The 21,262-nt window shown below is 43.7% G+C and overlaps 1 protein-coding gene across 2 annotated transcripts in view; it reads right to left on the reverse strand.

Moving 5' to 3' along the window:
* Positions 1-17,207, reverse strand: part of GLDN (gliomedin) — a 59,844-nt gene extending 42,637 nt beyond the window's left edge. The window contains exon 1 of one of the 2 annotated variants that reach the window (XM_042942024.1): positions 16,845-17,207. In XM_042942024.1, coding sequence (XP_042797958.1) covers positions 16,845-17,207 — 363 coding nt within the window. The remainder of the gene's footprint in view (positions 1-16,844) is intronic. The other variant, XM_042942025.1, reaches the window with a different exon arrangement.
* Between the last annotated feature and the right edge of the window lie 4,055 nt (positions 17,208-21,262).

The raw sequence follows: 21,262 nt of genomic DNA on the forward strand, positions 1-21,262 counted from the left end.
AAGGTCCAGGCATTTGTCAGCTCAGATGATCACTCAGATGAGTGATCCTGTCAGTTTATCCTGACTGGAATCCTGAGGGTCCAACTAAACCCTGCCCAGGTCTTACCCCAAAGACCTCCGTTCCCACTGACTGTTCCCGGTTTGAGCCCAGCAGCATTACCATATGGCTGGTTGTTGGCGCACTTTTTCATGTGTTGCTCTGGCTTCTCAACCAGATGGTTCTTATTGGTAGGGACTGTTTCATCCTTTTTCTGTATGTCCCGTTCACTCCTTAGTTCTCTTTCCCAGCATTAGAATGGCATTAGGCACAAAGTAAGTACTCAATAAACACTTCATAATTGGTTACTCAATTAGGAGGAGAATATACTCCTCAAACAATTATATTATTCCTTTCCAACCAGCAGTAACATTGTTTTATGAGAAATGAACATCTAGCATGTGGTTACCTATCTCTCTTTGTGACTGCTTGTTTAAGATAACTTTATTTTGGAAGACATGCCACTAATGCCTAGAAACAGGAGCATGGAGCTGCCAGGATTATCCTAGACATAATCCCTGAGACATCACTATCCCCTTCCTGTCCGTATCAACATCACTACAAAACCAGAAATAATAGATATTCCCCCTGGTATGCAGGGGAATAACCTAGACCTTTAATGCTGTCTTGAGTAGAGGCACCTGCATGAGCTCTGCACCCAGCTGGTTAGGGCTGGGTCAGCTAGGCTGAGATGGGGATGCTGATGTGAAAAGGAGTCTCAAGCATCAATGAAAATCCAATGCCATGGGGAACCATGCCATTCACCAACAACTCTTGCTTTACCAAGTGGATTAGGATGGGTATGGAGGCCAGTCTGCCCTCCAAGGAGCAGTGGTTGGACTACTTCTCCCTCAGGCATTTATTTTGCAGAGCTATAGAACTGCTGGAGACAGTACAGCCTCCTGCCACTTTCCTTCTTACCCTGCCTTAGTCACTGCCCGGATTCTAACAAAATGCTAAACAAATAATTAAAGAGTGTTGGTTCAGAGTCCACCCACAAGCCTTGGCCAGCCCTCTGGCATGCAGTCACAGAAGCAGCTGGGGTTGGGCTCAGGATTCATTGACAGTCCCAGTTGGAAGAGGTGGTTCCAGCAAACATCCTCACCCAGTGTCTCCAGCAAAATTGCTTTCAGCTGGGATCAGGGCCTCAGGACATTTATTAACACTGAGAACATATGAAAATGTGCAGTGCAAGTCCCTGAAGGAGCAATTCCTCCCCCAAGTGTGCTTCAAGGCCTTCTTCAAGGCTCTGACCTCAGGTCAAACAGTGGTGGCAGATATCTGTTGTTTCTTGTTGGCTGCACAGGACTTAGTACAAGTGCCCCAGACCCTTGACAAAATAGGACTCATGACAATACTTACCCTAGGAAGCATCTGGGAAGAGTAATAAAGTCATGATAAAAACAACTTTATATGTTTGTATTAGTGTTTTATAAAGATATCATTTCATGATTTGAACATAAACGAGCTGGTTCTGATTTCTGAAAAATCATTAATTCATACTATTTAATAAAAGTATTTGACTAAAGTCTAATTGCTATCTTTAAAATGGAAAACAGAGTAGGATTTATAGAAATAGCCAGACATAAATTGATAAGCTCCCTAACCCATTAAACAGAAGTTGCTATTGGTCATTACGACCCCCTTCTTAAGCCTTTCCCTTCTCCCACCAGGTGCCTCTCAGGCACCAACAAGCCCCAGGTTCTCAGTCTTGTCCTGTGGGCAGTTCAAGCAGCTGCATCTCAGGAATGGCCAGACCTTTTGGTTTTCCTTATGTTGATAGGCTGGGTCAGAGTTTTTGGCAGTAAGGAGCCCTCCTCTCATGAATGGGCTTACCCAACTGCAGAACCAGAAACTTGGGCCACTCTCTCAGAAACACATTCTGCCAGTATCTCCTGTGCTCACATCTTTCTTCCATCAGGTGCAAACGCAGTCAATGTGACATTGAATCTATCTGAGACAATTCTCCCCCCAACCCCAAAATTCAAAAGAAAGAAAGAAAAAGTAGCATTTTAAGTCAAGTTACTAATCTCAAATCCTTGCCCTTACTTTAAGAAGTTGTTTTGTAGTGAATTGCCTATTTTCAAATCCAGCAATCTATTAACTAATTCTGGCCAATTGTTTCTTAAAGGGGAAAGAAAGGTTCCTTTTATCTCTGTATAGTTAAAACACATGCAAATGTGTTGGAACAGCTTTCAAATGAAATTATACGTAACTATGAGTAAATAGAGGTGATGATTTGATCTTAAGATCTTAAGATAGGGAAGAACATTCTAAGCATAAAAGAAAAAGAAGAACCCATAAATGAAAAGCTTTACAGATTTTACTACCTGAAATGAAAAATGTTCAACTCCCAAAAGGTGTGGTGTAAAGAACACAGGCTTTAGAGTCAGATTCAACTCCATCTGATCTGAATTCCATTTTTTTCACTCACCAGCTTTGTGATCTTAAGCACGATGTTTAACCTCTGTAAACCTCACTGACCTGTCAGCCATGTGGAAGTTACCCAAGGCTGTGTGTTTTCTACTCCTTGATATAAAGAGTGCCTAATTGAGCTATAAGCCCCCCAAATAAGGTAAAATCACAATGTCTAGCATCCAATAGCAAATTACCAGACCTGCAAAGAAGCAGGAAAACACAACCCATAATGAGGAAAAAAATCAATCAAGTGAAACTCACGCAGAAATGATACAAATGAACGCATTAGTAGGCAAAGACAATGAAACATTTATTTTAACTGTATTCCAAATGTTCAAGAAACTAAAGCAAGATTGAACATGTTAAATAGAAACATAAAAAATATAAAAAAACACCTAATTCAAACTTTTAGCAATGAAAATTACAATGTCTAGATGGAAAGTACACTGAATGGGACTAAAATCAGATTAGACATTGCTGAAGAAAGATTAGTGAATGTGAAGACACAGCAATAGCAACTAGCCAAAATGGAACACACAGAGAAAAAAGACATAAAAAGTGAAGAGATCATCAGTGAGCTGTGGGACAGCTCCAAGTAGCCCAACACATATGTAATTAGAGTCCCTGACTGGCAGGCCTAGAGAAGGGGTCAGAAAAATAGTTGAAGAAATAATAGCAGAAAACTTTCCAAGATTTCAAGAAAACTATAAATCTGTATCTCCAACAAGCTCAACAAAACCCAAGCACAGGAACCATGAAGAAAATGACACTAGGGCATATCATAATAAAACTGCTTAAACATGTATTAAAGGGAAAATCTTAGGGGTAGCCGGGGGTGGGGGGAGACACAATCCATACAGGGGAACAAAGACAAGGATAACAACAGTCTTCTTCTTGGAAACAAAGCAAGTAAGAAGATGGTGGGATAACATCTTTAAATTCTGTATTCACAGTTTCTGTATTCAAAATAATTTTCAACAACAAAGGCAAAGACTTTCAGATATTTTTATGTCAACCCATATCATGCTTGAGCTAAAACAAAGCACCTGCTGTTCAAGTCCCTTCTTGCCTCCACCCAGTACTTGCCTTGTGAAGTCCTGTCCATCCTTCTAGCCTTGGCTCAAATGCTGCCTCTTTCTTGACACCTTTCTTGATCGCCCACTGGATTTTCATCTTATTTCTCTTAGAATCCTATTATCCTTTGCTTTGTGTCACAAGTTTTTGAGGATTTGTCTTTTTCTTCCCACTAGCCAATAAATTTGTTGGGGATTCCTTTCCTATTCTTCCTCATCATCCACAGTGTGCACCCACACTGCCCAGAACAGGCAGTTAGCATTTGTTATATTGACTTACATATTACTTAGTTGCTAAAAGATTTCTTTTGAATTTATTTCTAAAATATTTCTGAATGATTAGAAGTACCTATTTATTTATCAGCAAATACTTGATAAGCTGGGCTCTGTGCTTATAAAAGTAAGACAAAATCTTTGGGCACAAAAGACTCACAATACAGTTAATTGGTTTAATCTAGTTATTTGTAAAAGAGGTTTTTTTTTTAAATGTTTTTATTTATTTTTGAGAGACAGAGCATAAGTGGTGTAGGAGCAGAGTGAGAGGAGGACAGAGAATCTGAAAGAGGCTCCAGGCTCTGAGCTGTCAGCACAGAGCCCGATATGGGGCTTAAACTCATTAATTGTGAGATCATGACCTGAGCCGAAGTAGGACACTCAACCAACTGAGCCACCCAGGTGCCCCGAGTTGTTATTTTTTTTTTCCAACAGTCTGAGTTTAATAAGGAGTGGATAGATTCTTGGTTAGAGCCTGCCAGTGTCCAGGTAATAAATATGATCATACTCAGCACTTCTGCTATTTTCTGGGGACACTTCCAACTGGGACCCCTTCCCAGACTCTGGTATGCATCTCCCTCTTGGACCTCTTCACTTGAACATCTCAAGGAAATCTCAGTGTTAACATGCCCCATACTGAACTCCTGATATTCCTCTTAAACAGTTACAGTTCTGCCATCTCAGTTAAAGGCAATTCCATTGGCTTGGCCACTAACCTTGAAGTCATTTAATATCTATTTTCCTCCTCACACCTATATTCAGATTGTGAGCAAATGCCATCAACTCAACCATCAGATTTATCTAGGTACTGTCCACTTCTTATCATTTCTGCTGCCAGCACCCTGGTCTAAGCCACTATCTTATTTCATCTAGATTGTCACAATAGGTATCTAAAAGGCCTTCCTGCTTCCACTGCCAACCCTGCCCCATACAGAATCTAGTGTCATCGCAGGGATTCACTGAAAAGGCAGGTCAGATCATGTCATTCCTCTGCCTGAAAACCTCCAAAGACTCCCGATAAACGTCAGTGTCCTTACATCAGCTTGCAAAGCAATATGCGAACTGTTATCTGGCCCCCTCAATTATCTTTCTGACCTCCTTTCTGACCGGCTTCTCCCTCCCACTCACTCGCTCCAGTTTCCTTTTTTGTGGCCTTTGCACTTGCTGTTCCCTCTGCCTGAATGGCCCTTCCCCAGATATTTACATGGCTCATTTCCCCCTTCTTCAAATGTTTGCTCAAACATCACCTTCTCAGTGAGGCCTTCCCTACTCACATGACTGGTAATTGCATCTTCCTGTTCCCCCTCTTTAATCCCCACCCCTACTTTATCATTTTCCATAGCACTTATCACCTTCTAATACTGTATGTATTTTGTACTTTGGTTTTTGCCTACCCTTCCCTTCCAGAACATAAAGTCCAAGAGGACAGGGATTTGTATGCTTCATTCTTACTGTCTCTCATGCACCCACAATAGTGCCTGGGACATAGTAGTTGCTCAGTAACCACATATTGAATGAATGAATCTCTGACAGGTGGAGCAGGCCTCTAAGTCTTACCAATACCATCTCCTATTTGGTGGCTAGCATGAATTCTGAGGAAAGAATTTAAAAAATGCTCTAGGACCCACCTTCAAAACTCAGCAGGACAAGAAACCAGATTCAGAAACTGACAGATACCTCACTTTAGATTTGCACTTGTTGAGTTGTGGATGAATTCTTCAGTAAAGAGGTATTCATCAACTACCTCACTAGAGGCACAGCGAAGAATGGTGAGATGTATTTAAGGAGACAAGGTGCCCAAAGGTGACAAATTGGAGACCAAAACTGTACACAGAGTTTTAGTTTGTGTGATACAGACAAATAAGTGCAGAAGGAGTTAGGAAAGAAAGAGATGAGTGTTTTGAAGTGAGCTGAGAATCACTTGTCTCCTCCTGGTCTCTAATGGAGTTTTCTGAAGCATGAATGTTGCTAGAATAATCTTTCACCAACTGTTAATAACAATATTTTGTGCTCACATTGTTCCCTTCAACAAGCATCTTCAGGTAATTTCTGATTTTTATCTAAGCATTCTTATCCTTACCTTATAGTCAGAAAAGTATACATAAACCATAGCAAGTAACTTGTCCAGTGTTGGGAAATGGACAAAGAATTAAACCATTATCTCAAAACTCTGCCCTGTGGCATTCTTTGTACATAGCAAAAACATTTGTGAAGATGTTTTGTCAACCTACTCTTTGCTCAGCCCCCTCCTCCCTCCTCCTTGTTTCAGGGAATAGCTGTAAGTGGTTACTCCAGAAAACATTTGGAGAAGGTCCTTAAGGGTGAGATGCTCACCCAAAAAATAATTATTGATGCATTTAGCATCAGAACACTTGCTGATTGGGACCACTGGTCTGAAAAACATGCTGTTCTGGAGCACCTGGGTGGCTCAGTCGAGTGAGCGTCTGACTTCAGCTCAGGTCATGATCTTGCATTTCACAAGTTTGAGCCCTGCATTGGGCTGTGCTGACAGCTCAGAGCCTGGAGCCTGCTTTGGATTCCATGTCCCCCTCTCTCTCTGCCTCCTCCAGCTCATACTCTCTCAATAATAAATAAAACATTACAAAAAAATGTTTTGAAAAACATGCTGTTCTTATGGGGTTCAAAAAGATTTGGTCAATGAAGGAATGAATGAGTTCACATTGGACATGAATAAAGATACTTGTAAATTATGCTTCATATAATGAAATTCCCTAAATACACACACACACACACACACACACACACACACACACATATATATATATATATATATATATATATATATATATATATATATATATATATATTTTCCTTTTGGATCCAGTAACCAGCAAAACAACTATCTGGGAAACAGCATTCTTTCTAGAGATCTGTGTGTTCCCCTAATCACCTGAGATTCCAAACTTTAGAGTCATCCTGGAATCTGCCCTTTCTCTGGCAAATTCTGTTGATTCAATCTGTATTGTTTTTATTACAAGGTGTCAAAATTCCCTGAAGCACAGAAAGGAAGTATTTGAGAAATACTGAAATATCAGTAATAATAAGCTAACAGGTTTATTAACTTGTATACACCATGCTAAAGAGTTTACATGAATTATTGAATTGAATGTGACACCTAAGATACACACTGCTATCATTGCCTTCTTAAGGATGAGAGAACTGAGGCACAGAGAGGTTGAGTGAGCTGTCAAAGGTCACACACCTCAAAGGGAGTCAGGAATAAACACAGTATGATTCTAGCACTCAATATAAAGGTTTTGGGTCTGCCTATTACTTTTCAGACTTGTGAAGACCTCTCTCTCACAGAGAAGACAAGAGTTCTTAGAAGCAGGATGTTCTCCTTTCTCTAAATACTCTTTTCTTCCTCAGTTTTCCTTCCCTTCCCCCCCCCCCCAACCTTTTCATCTCATATTCAGTCTCAAAACACATTCAGCATCCTCACTTCTAAATTAACCTGCTTCAGTGTTTCCTCAATCCTGCCAGTGATGACACCATCCTTCTCAGTATTGGATGGATCTAGACTAAATGGTTCCTTTCTCTTTATTATATCCAATTAGTTACCAGTTCAATTCATTCTTCTGTCTTGGTATTTGTAGGACATATATCTTCTTCTCCATTTCTGATGCCACCACCTTAGCCAGACATGAATCATTTCTTGCCTGGACTAAGGCAATAACTTCCTAATTTTCTTCTTGCCTCTGGTCTCTTTCCTGCCTTTCCTGCATTGCACTACCAGACCAGTGCTACAGAATGACTTTCTTCATGACTCCTTCCTGATAAAGGGTCTACAATGCTCCCAATTGCCCATCAGATTCAGACTCAACTTCTCAAAAGTGTAAATTCAAGGAATTCCACCCCATCCCCCCAGCCCAAACTCCCCAGTGCAGCAAGACCTCCTTGGTTCCTTGCTCTTCCAGCCTGGTACCATTTTCATTCCAGTCCCTTGAGCTTGGCTTAAGTTATTATCTGCCCTTGGAGTGATTTGACCTCCTTGCCTGCCCAAATCTTACCAGCCCTATATTGCTCACTTCACATTCTGTTTACTCCATGATAACTTCCTTCATCACCTTAGTGAGAATTGATTTATCTCTTCTTGACTGCCCCAATGCTAATCACACAGCTAGCTCACTGTAAAGGATTTTTGTCTAAAGGGCTCCCTGTTCAGAGGGATTAATTCTAAGGTCCTCAAGTTTTGCCTAGAGGCATATTCCACCCTCAAGTAAAAATGATTCCAGACTCCAATACTCACACATTAGGTTACTGAAAAACCAGGGAATAATTTGGAGTAGCAGTTCATCATTTAACTTGGATATAGTTGTCCACAATTTTTTCCCAAGTACTTCACAGTTTTTATACATACAGCTCAGGCAGGGTCTCCAAAGTTTCCAGCACTTTGCTAAGTACAGGAAACTTTCTGAATGGCAGATGAAAGGGTTACTCTATTGCACTCAGAACAAACTCCACAAATTGCATCTTGAATGATATTTAGTTGGCCTTGTTGTTTTAACTCTACCCTTAAGTGAAGAAAATTGTGTCTTGAACTTCAGTTAAACTAGAAGTAAATTATATCTACTTAAAATATAGAGCTGTTAAAACCCAAAGAGCTACATAAAAGCAACTGATGGGCTGAAAAATGCTCCCTTTGTAGCAGAATCACAACCTAAAAGCTTCAGCTTATTTCACACAACATGACCTTTAGTCTGTAGATAAAATGCATGTAAATTAAGCTTGAATGTCAACTAGATTTGGCCAAGGATTTCTTTTTCAGGGGCAAGGGGGTAAGTTTGAGGAATGCAGAGAAAAAAAATTTTTTTTTCTCAGATAAGTATGTTTTATCAGATATAAAACCTGTTCTGATAGTTCCTACATAGTTAGTCATATCCTGGAGAACATGAGACCCCTAAGAAGTAAACTGTTCTTCTTTCTTAGAAGTTGTTTTGCTCTACCTTTTACTGTCATTTTCTCAATTTTCCAAATGAAAGCATCCAAAGCACTTTTTAGGACTGTGACCAACAGTAACCAGTAGAAGTTAAAATCAGCTAAGCCAATTAGAAAGGGGGTCAAGATGACTTCCTCTTCATGGTGGTCAAACCTTGTCATCAGTGGCCATGCAGAAGGGGTGAGGGCCCAGGAAATCCTGACCTGCTCAAGAAGCCCTGTCAGCGTATTAAGCTCACTCTGTTTTATTTTTACAAGATGATTTAGGTTGGTATGATGTCAATCTAGGTGTCAAGAGGCCAAATATTATCCCAAAGCAGCAGCTGACAGAAGTACCTACGGATAGACAACTTGGCATTCTGAAGGAATTGGTGATAAAGAATAAACCCAGAAATAAGATGCTGAGAGCATGGGGCAAGAAGGGCTAATGATAAAGTAATTATGAAAAATCTTCATAACAGTAACAATGAATAGCTATTGGGAACCTGGCTATACCAGGCGCTACACTTTATCTACATCATTTCCCTTAAATCTCCTAAGAACAAGATAAGGTGCATGCTATTATCTCAGTCTTACAGATGAGCAAACTGAAGTTTGGAGAAGTTAATGTGAGGAATAGGCCCACTGACCCGATCAAAGGAGGGACACAGAGACTCGGAGCACAGTGAAGTGAGGCTTTAATCAACGTTCTTGTAAGAGCAGGTGCCTGATGGACAGGCACACTTGGGGCAGTTACAGCAGACAATTTATCTCCTAGCATGCAAGTCCCTCCCATGGTTCCTCATTGGCTGAGTACTACAGAGGTTAGAGCCTTACCTAGAAGTCACCTATGCCCATGTAAGGCAAAAAGTAGTCTGATTGGAACAAATGTACATTCCCTCAGGTGACACTTTCATTCTCTCCTCCCTTTGTTCTTTGGCTCATGCTCATTGCAAAGTCCCTGCAAATAAGCCCATAAAAATAAGCCCACAAAACAGAGAGGGGAAGAAGAACCAGGAAGTAAGGTGTCTAAAGGTTTGGGACGCCACTGTTGCAGCATCGGCGGGGGGGGGGGTGATGGGGGGGGAAACAGGGTTCATACATTTTTTCCAATAGGTTGTAAACCTACTGTTAACTAGACAGCACAGCTTTTATTTGGTATTTCCGAAAATGAATCATCTCCTTTACTTCTCACATTAAAAGACTTGCCCAAGGTGGCCCAGCTACAAGGCTATGGGCCCAGAATGTGAATCTGTCTGACTCCCGGGGCCACACTGCTCACCACTACAACATACTCAGGGAAGCATGAGGGAGAGAGAATTTGGCTGGGAACCTGAAAGTGAGGAAAGAATCCTAGGTTACTCAAGTTAGGGTGGGCACACAGTGGCCAAAGGTGTAAGGACTACCATGTGATGGTGAGCCTGGACTAGCCATAAAGAGATCCTGGGACGAGAGCAATGGCAAAGATAAATAATCTCTTAGCAATGGAAGACTCCTACTCTAAGAAGTTGTTCTGGAACTTACCCAGAAAGGTCCCTCTTCTCAAGGATCTCTCAGCCTGTGGTCTATTGGGCCACTAAATGATGGGCTGGTTTGGGGGCTCTGCTGTCTCTCCAGAGTGGAGTGGTACTGTTCCAGGGGGGCATGTGACTTTGAGTTCCAAAGGAAAACAATTCATTTTATCTCTGGCATAGAGGCAATAAAGGCTGAAGGAAAGGCAGGAAACAGAGAGAGTGGGCAATATATTAGGCCCCAGAAGTTCCATCCTGTTCCGGCTATAGCCTGCTATAGCTTAGCAGGCTTGTAACTGCTGCCCTCACCTCTAACACTTTGGCTAGTAAGAGACTAAGAGCTTTTGAATAGCTCCAGGATCTGGGAGTGGTTCCAAATGGCTTAATGCCATTCACATGGTCAACACAACTGCCCTGTTCTCGGTGGGTCTAGATGCTCAGTCTTGGCCCACTTGGTTTTTACATATGTCCTTAGAGAATCGCGACAATTATGTATCTGCATTGAGTGTTTTATTTGCATGTGTGCAAAATGTGTTTTGACAAAGAAAGTGTCTGAAGGATGTAACTAAGGAGCTAGCTCTCACTTGTCTTCCTCAACATGCCATCATGAGTCAAGTTTACGGGTGTGTTTGCAGTATCAACTATGAGCATAGTTGTATTCCAACAAAACATTATTTATGATTAATGAAATTTGAATTTTACATAATGTTTGTGTCATGTAATATCATTATTCTTTTGATTTTTTCCCCTAACCATTTATACATGTAAAAATCTTACTTTGTGGGCTGTACAAAATCAAGTGACAAACTTGATTTGGTTACAGGGCATAGTTTGTTGATCCCTAGTCTAAATCCTCAGTTTGTTTTTGTTTTGAAGTTTATTTATTTATTTTCAGAGAGAGAGTACGAGTAGAGGAGGGGCAAAGAGGGAGAGAGAGAGAGAATCTGAAGCAGGGTCTGCACTGTCAGCACAGAGCTCCATGAGGGGACTTGTGAACTCATGAACTGTGAGATCATGACCTGAGCCCAAGTAAAGAGTTAGAAGCTTAACCGACTGAGCCACCCAGGCGCCCCTAAATCCTCAGCTTTTATATCACCTGGAAGTGATTCACTCCAAGAAGTAGGAAAGGGAGGTAAACCCTGGCACAGCCAAGTTAGGGCCTTCAAAGAAATATAGCATCCAATCAAACAGGAGCTCTGATTGTAGGTAATGTGATGTCTCCCTATAAACAAGATAATGTATAGACCCATAAAAGCGTACCTCATTACAGCCATCACAAAAAGCTCTGATTGTCATAATAATGCATTACATAGCTTAACACCGCTGGCATCTCCTCCTTGAGAACTATCCTCCAAACTGGAGCACATGCTTTTGAAAAGCCACAGTGACGGGAAATCTCCATCCACTGAAGGTGGAGTTGATTTTTAGAAAACAGCCAAAAAACAAAACAAAACCCAAACCAAACCAAACACACAAAGAAACCCATCTCCACTCAACCAACAATAACAGTGGCAGAGTTACCGCTATCCTTGCAGAACCAGGGTAGGAAATGAGTGGGGGAGGGGATGTGGTGGAGCGAAATAAAGCCATTTTTGTTTAAAACCACTCATGATTATAAGAAGAGACTGCTCAGAACTAAGCTCGGTAGTCCCAGCACGGCCCTTAACAATGTGAGTGTTGTTTGGCCAACGCACTCAGCCAGTTAAAAATATTTTTTTGGAATTTTTGTCAATATTTCAAAGCCAAGAGATTTCAAATAAAGAGTCAGATTTTTAAAGTTCTCTTCAAAAAAAAAAATCAACAATCTTGCTCTTGTACAGCAACAGTCATTGAGAGCCTCCCTTTAGACACAATGCATGAACTTCAGGCTGGCAAAATCTCTGCCACACCCTATTGTCCCCCAGTCCGGGGTCAGTGGCCATGTAGCCTTGTGGTTATGGCCTTTTTACTCACAATAGAGTAACACAATAATACGGTTCAAATGTCAAAATAATACACAAAGCTGTACAGTGAAAGTCTCATTCCCATTTTATCCCCACTCTCCCTAAGTAAGTACCTTTGTTAGTATCTTCACTTATTTTTCTGCTTCTTCCTTATACAAGGTAATACAATATATATTTTTTTCTGCCTTGCTTTCTTCACTTAAAATATATCCCAAGGACTATTCCAATAATGGCACATAGAGAATTTCCTCATTCTCGTTTTACAGCTACCTATTCCAGTGGGTGCATAGGTTAGTTTATTTAACTAGTGCCGTACTGATGGGCACAGGTTGTTAATAAAAATATTTTGCTTTTACAAATATTCCACACTGCATATGTGCATATATCATTTCATAGAATATGAATATATCCTGAATATATTAAAATATATATATATTTTTATATATTCAGGATAAATTCCCACAAGTGATATTTCTGGGTCACAGGGTAAATGTATTTGTAATATTTTTAGGTATTGCCAAATTGCCTTCCATATGGGTCATACTAATTTGCAGTCCAAACAGCAATGCAAAAGCATGTCTATTTCTCTTTAGCTTCCCCAAGAGAATGTGTGGTCAGACGTTTGTAGTTTTGTCATTCTGACAGGTGAAAATTATGTTTCAGGACAGGTGTAATTTGCATTTTTAAGCTTAAACATCTTTTCTTACATGTTTACTTAGAAACATTTGTATTTCTTTTTCTGAGAACTGTGTTCCATTTTCCTATTGGATTCCTATGTTTGCTGATTTTCCTATTAAATTCTTGTGGTTTTTTTTTCCTTATTAACTTATAGGAGTGCTATATATATTCAGAAGATTAGCCTTATATCTATGGTATGAGCTGCAATTTTTTTTCCAGTTTGTCATTTATCTTTTACATTTGTTTACGGGGTACATCTGCTTGTTTTTGTTGTTGTGTGTGCTTTTTAAATGCAGTTATATTTGTTTACTATTTGCTTCTGGCTTTCTAGTTGTTTAAAAGAAAGATTTTCTCCATTCCAACATTAAAAATGAATTTACCCTTATTTTCCTCTAGTAGTTTTAGAGTTTCATTTTTTAAAAATGTAAATCTTCAACCATTTAGAGCTTCTTAGGGTGTTCATTGTGAGAAATAAAACCCTTTTCCTACCGGGGGCATGACCCTAGATTTTGGACAGGATGATGAAGCTACCAGAACACCAGTAAGTGTAAGACCTAGAGAATGGGATGAGAGAGCAGCCGATGGGGAAAGTGAGATGGGGGGCAGTGTGAAGTGGGGCGGGGACTAAACAGAGGCCGCATTTCCTGCATGAGTTCCTGGCAGATGGGTTCCCAATGCTGGTCTAGCTCAGTGGTACCCAGGCCCTTATGACTTTTCTCCAAAGTACCCAGTTGTTTTTAAGGATTTAATGCGTTTGGCTGTACCAAACTAACTGTTCTTAAGTAATGATTAGTTATGTTGCCCTTCCAACAACCAGTTTCTGGGCAGAATGTGCTAAGCAGGATTACCATGCTGAGCTGATATATACTCTCAGCCAAAAGCACAGAATTTGAAGTGCCAGTTAGCTTGAGGAGGCTCATCTTGGATAAATGAGCCTTTTTGAAATGCTGACATTAATCTGCCTACCACTTATTTTTTGTTCCTAGATCTCTAAGGACATGGAACCTCAGTGGAGTGGGGTGGCAGGGCGGAGGGGAACCTCTGATCTCATCCTCATTCAAAACCTCCTGGTGCTGTATAAAAGGGTGGGGGAAGGTATAGATTTCAACCATAACACTGTGCACAGTGACCTCCATGACGTATAAACAGTTCTCTTAGCAACTTAACTTTTTTTTTTAGTTTTTAATGTTTATTTTTGAGAGAGAGAGACAGAGCACGAGCAGGTGAAGGGCAGAGAGAGAAGGAGACACAGATTCCTAAGCAGGCTCCAGGGCTTTGAGCTGTCAGTACAGAGCCTGACATGGGGCTTGAACTTATTAACCGGGAGATCGTGACCTGAGCTGAAGTCAGACGCTTACCAACTGAGCCACCCAGGCGCCTTTCTTAGCAACTTTTCTACTAGAGGTGCTTGTGAAAGTGCTTTTTAAAACACCATTTCCTCATGTAAATAATTCTCTGCTCTGAGAAAGGCAGAGAGTAAAAATGAGAAAAATTTGCAAAGATGAATGATAAGAATATTGCTAGAATAAACTAAAGGGCTTTCGGCAATAAAATTGGTTCCTCTGCTTGAAGCAGAGACCTCAAAAGAGACCTGGTGGAAGTGAGATGCTTAATGCTGCTCACTGTCATCAGGAAGGTATGCCAATGTCCGGGCACCCCAGGCTGCACCTCTAACAATTAATTCAGAATCTGTGGTCATGGGATCCAGGCATCAGTCATGCTTAAAGCTCCCTATGTGATTTCAATGTGCAACCATCACTCTAGAACCATGCTATTCAAAGTGTGGTCCTCAAACCAGCAGCTTTGATATCAGCGGAAGCTTATGAGAAGTGCAGAATCTCAAGCCTGAAATTAGACCTTCTGAGTCAGAATCTGCATTTGAAAAAGATCATCAGGATATTCATGTGCATATTAAAGTAGAGAAGTGGTGTGTGCATCTGAGTGGCTCTTTAATTTCAGCTCAGGTCTTGATCTCAAGGTTTGGTAGTGAGATGGAGCCCTGGCCCCTGGGCTCAGTGCTGAGAGTACACAGCCTGCTTATGATTCTCTCTCTCCCTCTTTCTCTGCCCCTCTCCTGCTCACTTATTTGTGCATGTACAAGCATTTTCTCCCTCTCTCTCTCTCTCTCTCTCTCTCTCTCTCTCTCTCTCAAAATAAATAAGTAAACACTAAAAAAATAAATAAAGTAGAGAAGCAGTGATCTAAAGCAGCTTTCTCAAAGTGGCCCCTGGACCCCTGTATCAAACTCACAAGGGGGTGGGAAGGTGGGGGAATGGGAATCAGAGGACTTCTTAAGGAAGACAATTCTGGGGATGATCATTTTATAAGTATGAGGGTGGGACCCTGGAATCTGCATTTTCGTGTGCTTCCAGGTTGACCCCTAGACTACTGCTTGAGAACTACTCCCAACCAGAAAGTCAGCAATATGACAGTTGCTTCCTCCTGACCTGCATGGAAATTCCCTCAATGACTCTATAAGGTCAAAGCATACCCATTACATGTGGTGGACGAGTTGGTGATAATCTATGAATGCTTCTCAGCCTGACAAATGTGATGTTTCTGCCCTCTGACCTATAACAGAGAAGGTGGTAGTAGTTAAATCTGGCTTTCAGGCTAACACAGAAATGGATCTCTCCATCCCGTTGGGTTAGTGACTGAACAGGCTGCATTATACAGAAGCTTCTAGATTAAAAATATAAAATGTTGATGCTCAGATGCATCCTTCTTGAAGGGTTTCAAAAAACCCTCAAAATACATGGTAGGGAACCAAGGGAAAGAGTAAATTCCCCAAAGTGTGTCTATGTTTTCTTCATTTTAGAGAGGTCTTTTAAAAAATTTGCTTGGACGCAGATAGTTAAATGATGACATAGGTTTAAAAAAAAGAAGAAGAGGAAGAAGAAGCCAGGAATGGAAAAATTTGGTCTCTCTCAAAAGATGTATTGCAGTGTGTAATACTTCCATGTTGTAGTTGTAAAAGCATGTCTGCTCATATAAGATATTTAAAAGTTTCTATGATAACAGAAGCTTTAAGTGAGTTTATCTTCAAATACCTAGGATTCCGAAGTATGGCTCACTCTTGGGACGACAGAACTGAAATCTTTGTAATTATAAAATGAAACAAGACTCCTGTGGTTGTAAAGGATAATGAAATGGAATGGGGAACTGCAATGTGATCTGAATGTAATTGTAGATAATTATTGAGTTGAAAACAGCAAAAGCAAAAAAACTTGAAACTGGAAAAAAAAGATTTTTGAGGCTTTGCTTTAAGTCCCTTTTTTTTTTTTTTTTTAAGAGCAGAGTTTCTTAAATCTTTTTGGGGGAGTGCAAATCGAATGAAAAGCTAATGAAATTAATCTAATGCACTCTCCCTAGATGCACGGCCCCTTGAATGCACACTGGTAATTTCTGGAGTTCCATAGACCCGCTGGAGCCCACATTAGAACCTCAGCATTCACGGTGAATTTTAAGCAAATTTCTCTATATCAATCTTCCCATTTGGAATCGCTTTACCTAAGAGCAACTTTTTATGCATCAAGGTCCCAGGTGATTGATAAAATTAGAGTGGGCTGTGTTCGCTTCAACCGATCTCTTGAGGATGGTCCCAGGCCAGGTGAAAAGCCAGACCACTAGATGAAGCCAGGGAAAGAATCCTTTTATTGAAGAAGCCTGCGCCCTCAGAAAAGTCTTCCCCGTGCTGTGAAAAGTTTTGTTCGAAGTAACGAAGGAAAGTAGGCTCTTAAAAACACTGCCTGCGCCCCTCATTTATCTGCCGACTCAAAGAAGGATGAGGAAACTGACCTCAGAGGGCTAAGGTGCTGGCCCAGGTGACATTCCCAGCCGTGCTCAAGCCCAGGGCCCTCTCTCGGCTCCTCGCCATCCATCCAGGGGAGCACAGGACCTCTGGGCCTCTCTCCCCGCGCTGCCCGCCGCCCACCCCGGCGGAGGCGCCACTGGGAGCCAAGCCCCCGCCTACCGGCACCATGGAGTAGGTCATCATCATCAGCATGTCGTGGCTCTCTGCGCGGATGTGCGGCGCGGGCTCCCCGCCGTGGCTGCGCTTATTGCGCGCGGCGCTTGCGGGGTCCGGGGGAGGAGCCGGCGCCTTGCGCCGCGCGCGACTCAACTCTGCCAAGAAGGAGCGCAGGGCGCTGTCCTCGCGCTGCTCCGGGCCCTGCTGAGCCTCCAGCGCCCGCACCGCCGCGCTCAGCCCGCGCCACTGGCACAGCGCGAACACCGTGCCAGCGGCATTGAGCGCCGAGAGCAGCGCCACCGCCGCCAGAACGCCCCGCAGGCCCCAGCCGGCGTCCCCGCGACCTCGCTCCGCGCCCCTGGCCATGCTCTGCGCGCCTCGGGCCGGGCAGGAATCGCCGCGGCCCGCCGGGCGGCCTTTATACGCCTCGGGCAAGCCGTGGGCTGGTGGCAGCGCCGCCGCCGCCGTGAGTCACGCTGCCCTTTGCTCAGGCTGGCGGGGCGGGTTGGGGACAGTAGTGGTGGCGCCTGAGCAGCCCGGAGGGACAGGCGGGTGAGAGAGGGAGAGGAGCTAGTGGAGACTGCAGGCTGGCAGAAAAAGGGTGGGCAGGACTCATGCTCCTGGTGCTTGGCCAAGAAAACCAGCAAACCCAGGTCTCCCTCCTTTTCTCACTGCCCTGCCCGTGGGCACTGCTGTGGCCCAGGCGGGCAGAGGGAGGGTCAGACTGAGGAGGAGGACAGGAATTCTTAAGGCTGGAGAAGTCACTGGATTCCACCACCCCCCCCCCCCCCCCCCACTGACCTCTCTGGAGAAAAGGATCAGCATGCCCAGAAGCCAAGGCATGTGCCCATTGTCCCTAGGTTTGCTGCTGGGCAGCAAACCCAGGCTACCCATCATGTGGCCACTGAAGACCCCAGGAGATCTTTCCAAGGAAAGGGATGGATAGAAACAGGGAGACAGTTGGTACTGGAGGATTAAAAAAGCCACCCATCAGAACCAGAAAAGCCCTGCCTGCCTGAGATGAAGGAGCCTTCTGTGAAGGGAGACTTCTTGGATATGACAGGCCAAGAACTGCTGTGAGACCCATACCCAGGAGGCAGCAGGGTGATGAGAAAAAAACTCAAGAATGGACATCAGGAGACCTGGTTCTAACTCCATTCTGCTACTGCTCAGCTGAGGGGCTTTGAGCATGCCCCAAGACCACTCTGCAATTGATTTTGAGGGGCTTTCTGGCTGAAGAGTTGGGCTCTGGCCAGAGCCTTTCTGGACCTTACTCAGCCTGCCTTGCTTGAAGGGGCAGTTGCCTCATGCCTCCTAGTTACCCCTTCACAGGACCCTCCCTTTCCTATCAGCTCAGTTGCCCAATGTACCTCAAGGTACAAGTGATAGAGGATGTATCACTATCCTCCAAATAGAATCACTTCTCAGTCTCCTCAGAGGACCTCTTCACTCCCTTTCTCCCTTCACTCCCTTTCCCCAGAATGGCTCTGCTTCCCTGGACAAATTTGCCTCCTGGAGGCCTTGGTGGTGTTGGAAGACCCCAATCAAAAGCCAGGATTGCTGTTTCCACAGCCCATTATTTCAGGGGAGGAGGTGGCCCCCTACCATTGAGCCAGCTAGAGCGCTCAAGGTTCTGTGTCAAGCTCTGGATTGAACTGGGACATTGACCAACTTGCATATTCTAAGGAGGGCATCCAGGATGAGGAGGAATTAGGAAAGCATGAAGTTCCAAGTGGTTCATGAAAGACCTCAACTATGGGGGCATGATATCCAGGAGGGGATGGAGGTGATACAGACTAATTTGTCCAGTTTCCCCAACTCTAGCATACTGTATTTGAAGAATGTCACGTATCCTTATCTCATCCAGGCTTAGGATGCCAACTGTCAGGCTTAAGACCAATGAAGAGAAGCCAAAGAGAGACAGAGCTCAGAGTCGGGCCTAGTAAGATCTTCATTTAAATAAATGGTCCATTTCCAGGCATCTCATTTCTTCTTTCCTTTTATCTTCTCCCCTCCCCTCCCCTCCCCTCCCCTCCCCTCCCCTCCCCTCCCCTTCCCTTCCCTTCCCGAGTGTGTGCAGGCAGGGAAAGGCACAAAGCGAGAGAGAGAGAAAAAAAAAAAAATCTTAAGCAGTCTCTATACTTAGCACAGAGCCAGATATGGGGCTTGATCCCACAACCCTGGGATCATGACCTGAGCTGAAATCAAGAGTCAGACACTCAACCAACTGAGTCACCAGGCACCCCAGTAAGATCTTCATTTAATTCACTAAAAATTTAATGAGCACCTACTGTGTGTCAGGCATAGTGATGGGTATTAGAGGTATAGAAATGAACAAGGCGAGGGGGTTCCGGAAGATGGCGGCGTAGGAGGACGCGGGGATCACAGCGCGTCCTGCCGATCACTTAGATTCCACCTACACCTGCCTAAAGAACCCAGAAAACCGCCAGAGGATTAGCAGAACGGAGTCTCCGGAGCCAAGCGCAGACTAGAGGCCCACGGAAGAGGGTAGGAAGGGCGGCGAGGCGGTGCGCGCTCCACGGACTGGCGGGAGGGAGCCGGGGCGGAGGGGCGGCTCGCCGGCCAAGCAGAGCCCCCGAGTCTGGCTGGCAAAAGCGGAGGGGCCGGACAGACTGTGTTCCGACAGCAAGCGCGACTTAGCGTCTGGGAGGTCATAAGTTAACAGCTCTGCTCGGAAAGCGGGAAGGCTGGAGGACAAAGGGAGGGAGAGCTGCTGAGCCCCCGGACGGCAGAGCTCAGCTTGGCGGGGAACAAAGGCGCCAGCGCCATCTCCCCCGCCCATCCCCCAGCCAAAATCCCAAAGGGAACCAGTTCCTGCCAGAGAACTTGCTCGCTCCGTGCAAACACCCAACTCTGTGCTTCTGCGGAGCCAAACCTCCGGCAGCGGATCTGACTCCCTCCCGCTGCCACAGGGCTCCTCCTGAAGTGGATCACCTAAGGAGAAGCGAGCTAAGCCTGCCCCTCCAGCCCCCGTGCACCTTGCCTACCCACCCCAGCTAATACGCCAGATCCCCAGCAACACAAGCCTGGCAGTGTGCAAGTAGCCCAGACGGGACACGCCACCCCACAGTGAATCCCGCCCCTAGGAGAGGGGAAGAGAAGGCACACACCAGTCTGACTGTGGCCCCAGCAGTAGGCTGGGGGCAGACATCGGGTCGGACTGCGTCCCCGCCCACTAACTCCAGTTATACACCACAGCACAGGGGAAGTGCACTGCAGGTCCTCACCACGCCAGGGACTCTCCAAAATGACCAAACGGAAGAATTCCCCGCAGAAGAATCTCCAGGAAATAACAACAGCTAATGAACTGATCAAAAAGGATTTAAATAATATAACAGAAAGTGAATTTAGAATAATAGTCATAAAATTAATCGCTGGGCTTGAAAACAGTATACAGGACAGCAGAGAATCTCTTGCCACAAAGATCGAGGGACTAAGGAACAGTCACGAGGAGTTGAAAAACGCTTTAAACGAATTGCAAAACAAAATGGAATCCACGATGGCTCGGCTTGAAGAGGCAGAGGAGAGAATAGGTGAACTAGAAGATAAAGTTATGGAGAAAGAGGAAGCTGAAAGAAAGAGAGATAAAAAAATCCAGGAGTATGAGGGGAAAATTAGAGAACTAAGTGATACACTAAAAAAAAATAATATACGCATAATTGGTATCTCAGAGGAGGAAGAGAGAGGGAAGGGTGCTGAAGGGGTACTTGAACAAATTATAGCTGAGAACTTCCCTGAACTGGGGAAGGAAAAAGGCATTGAAATCCAAGAGGCACAGAGAACTCCCTTCAGACGTAACTTGAATCGATCTTCTGCACGACATATCATAGTGAAACTGGCAAAATACAAGGATAAAGAGAAAATTCTGAAAGCAGCAAGGGATAAACGTGCCCTCACATATAAAGGGAGACCTATAAGACTCGTGACTGATCTCTCCTTTGAAACTTGGCAGGCCAGAAAGGCTTGGCACGATATCTACAGTGTGCTAAACAGCAAAAATATGCAGCCGAGAATCCTTTATCCAGCAAGTCTGTCATTTAGAATAGAAGGAGAGATAAAGGTCTTCCCAAACAAACAAAAACTGAAGGAATTTGTCACCACGAAACCAGCCCTACAAGAGATCCTAAGGGGGATCCTGTGAGACAAAGTACCAGAGACATTGCTACAAGCATAAAACATACAGACATCACAATGACTCTAAACCCATATCTTTCTATAATAACACTGAATGTAAATGGATTAAATGCGCCAACTAAAAGACATAGGGTATCAGAATGGATAAAAAAACAAGACCCATCTATTTGCTGTCTACAAGAGACTCATTTTAGATCTGAGGACACCTTTAGATTGAGAGTGAGGGGATGGAGAACTATTTATCATGCTCCTGGAAGCCAAAAGAA

The sequence above is a fragment of the Panthera leo genome, chromosome B3 (genome assembly GCF_018350215.1).
Source record: "Panthera leo isolate Ple1 chromosome B3, P.leo_Ple1_pat1.1, whole genome shotgun sequence".
NCBI lineage: Eukaryota > Metazoa > Chordata > Mammalia > Carnivora > Felidae > Panthera > Panthera leo.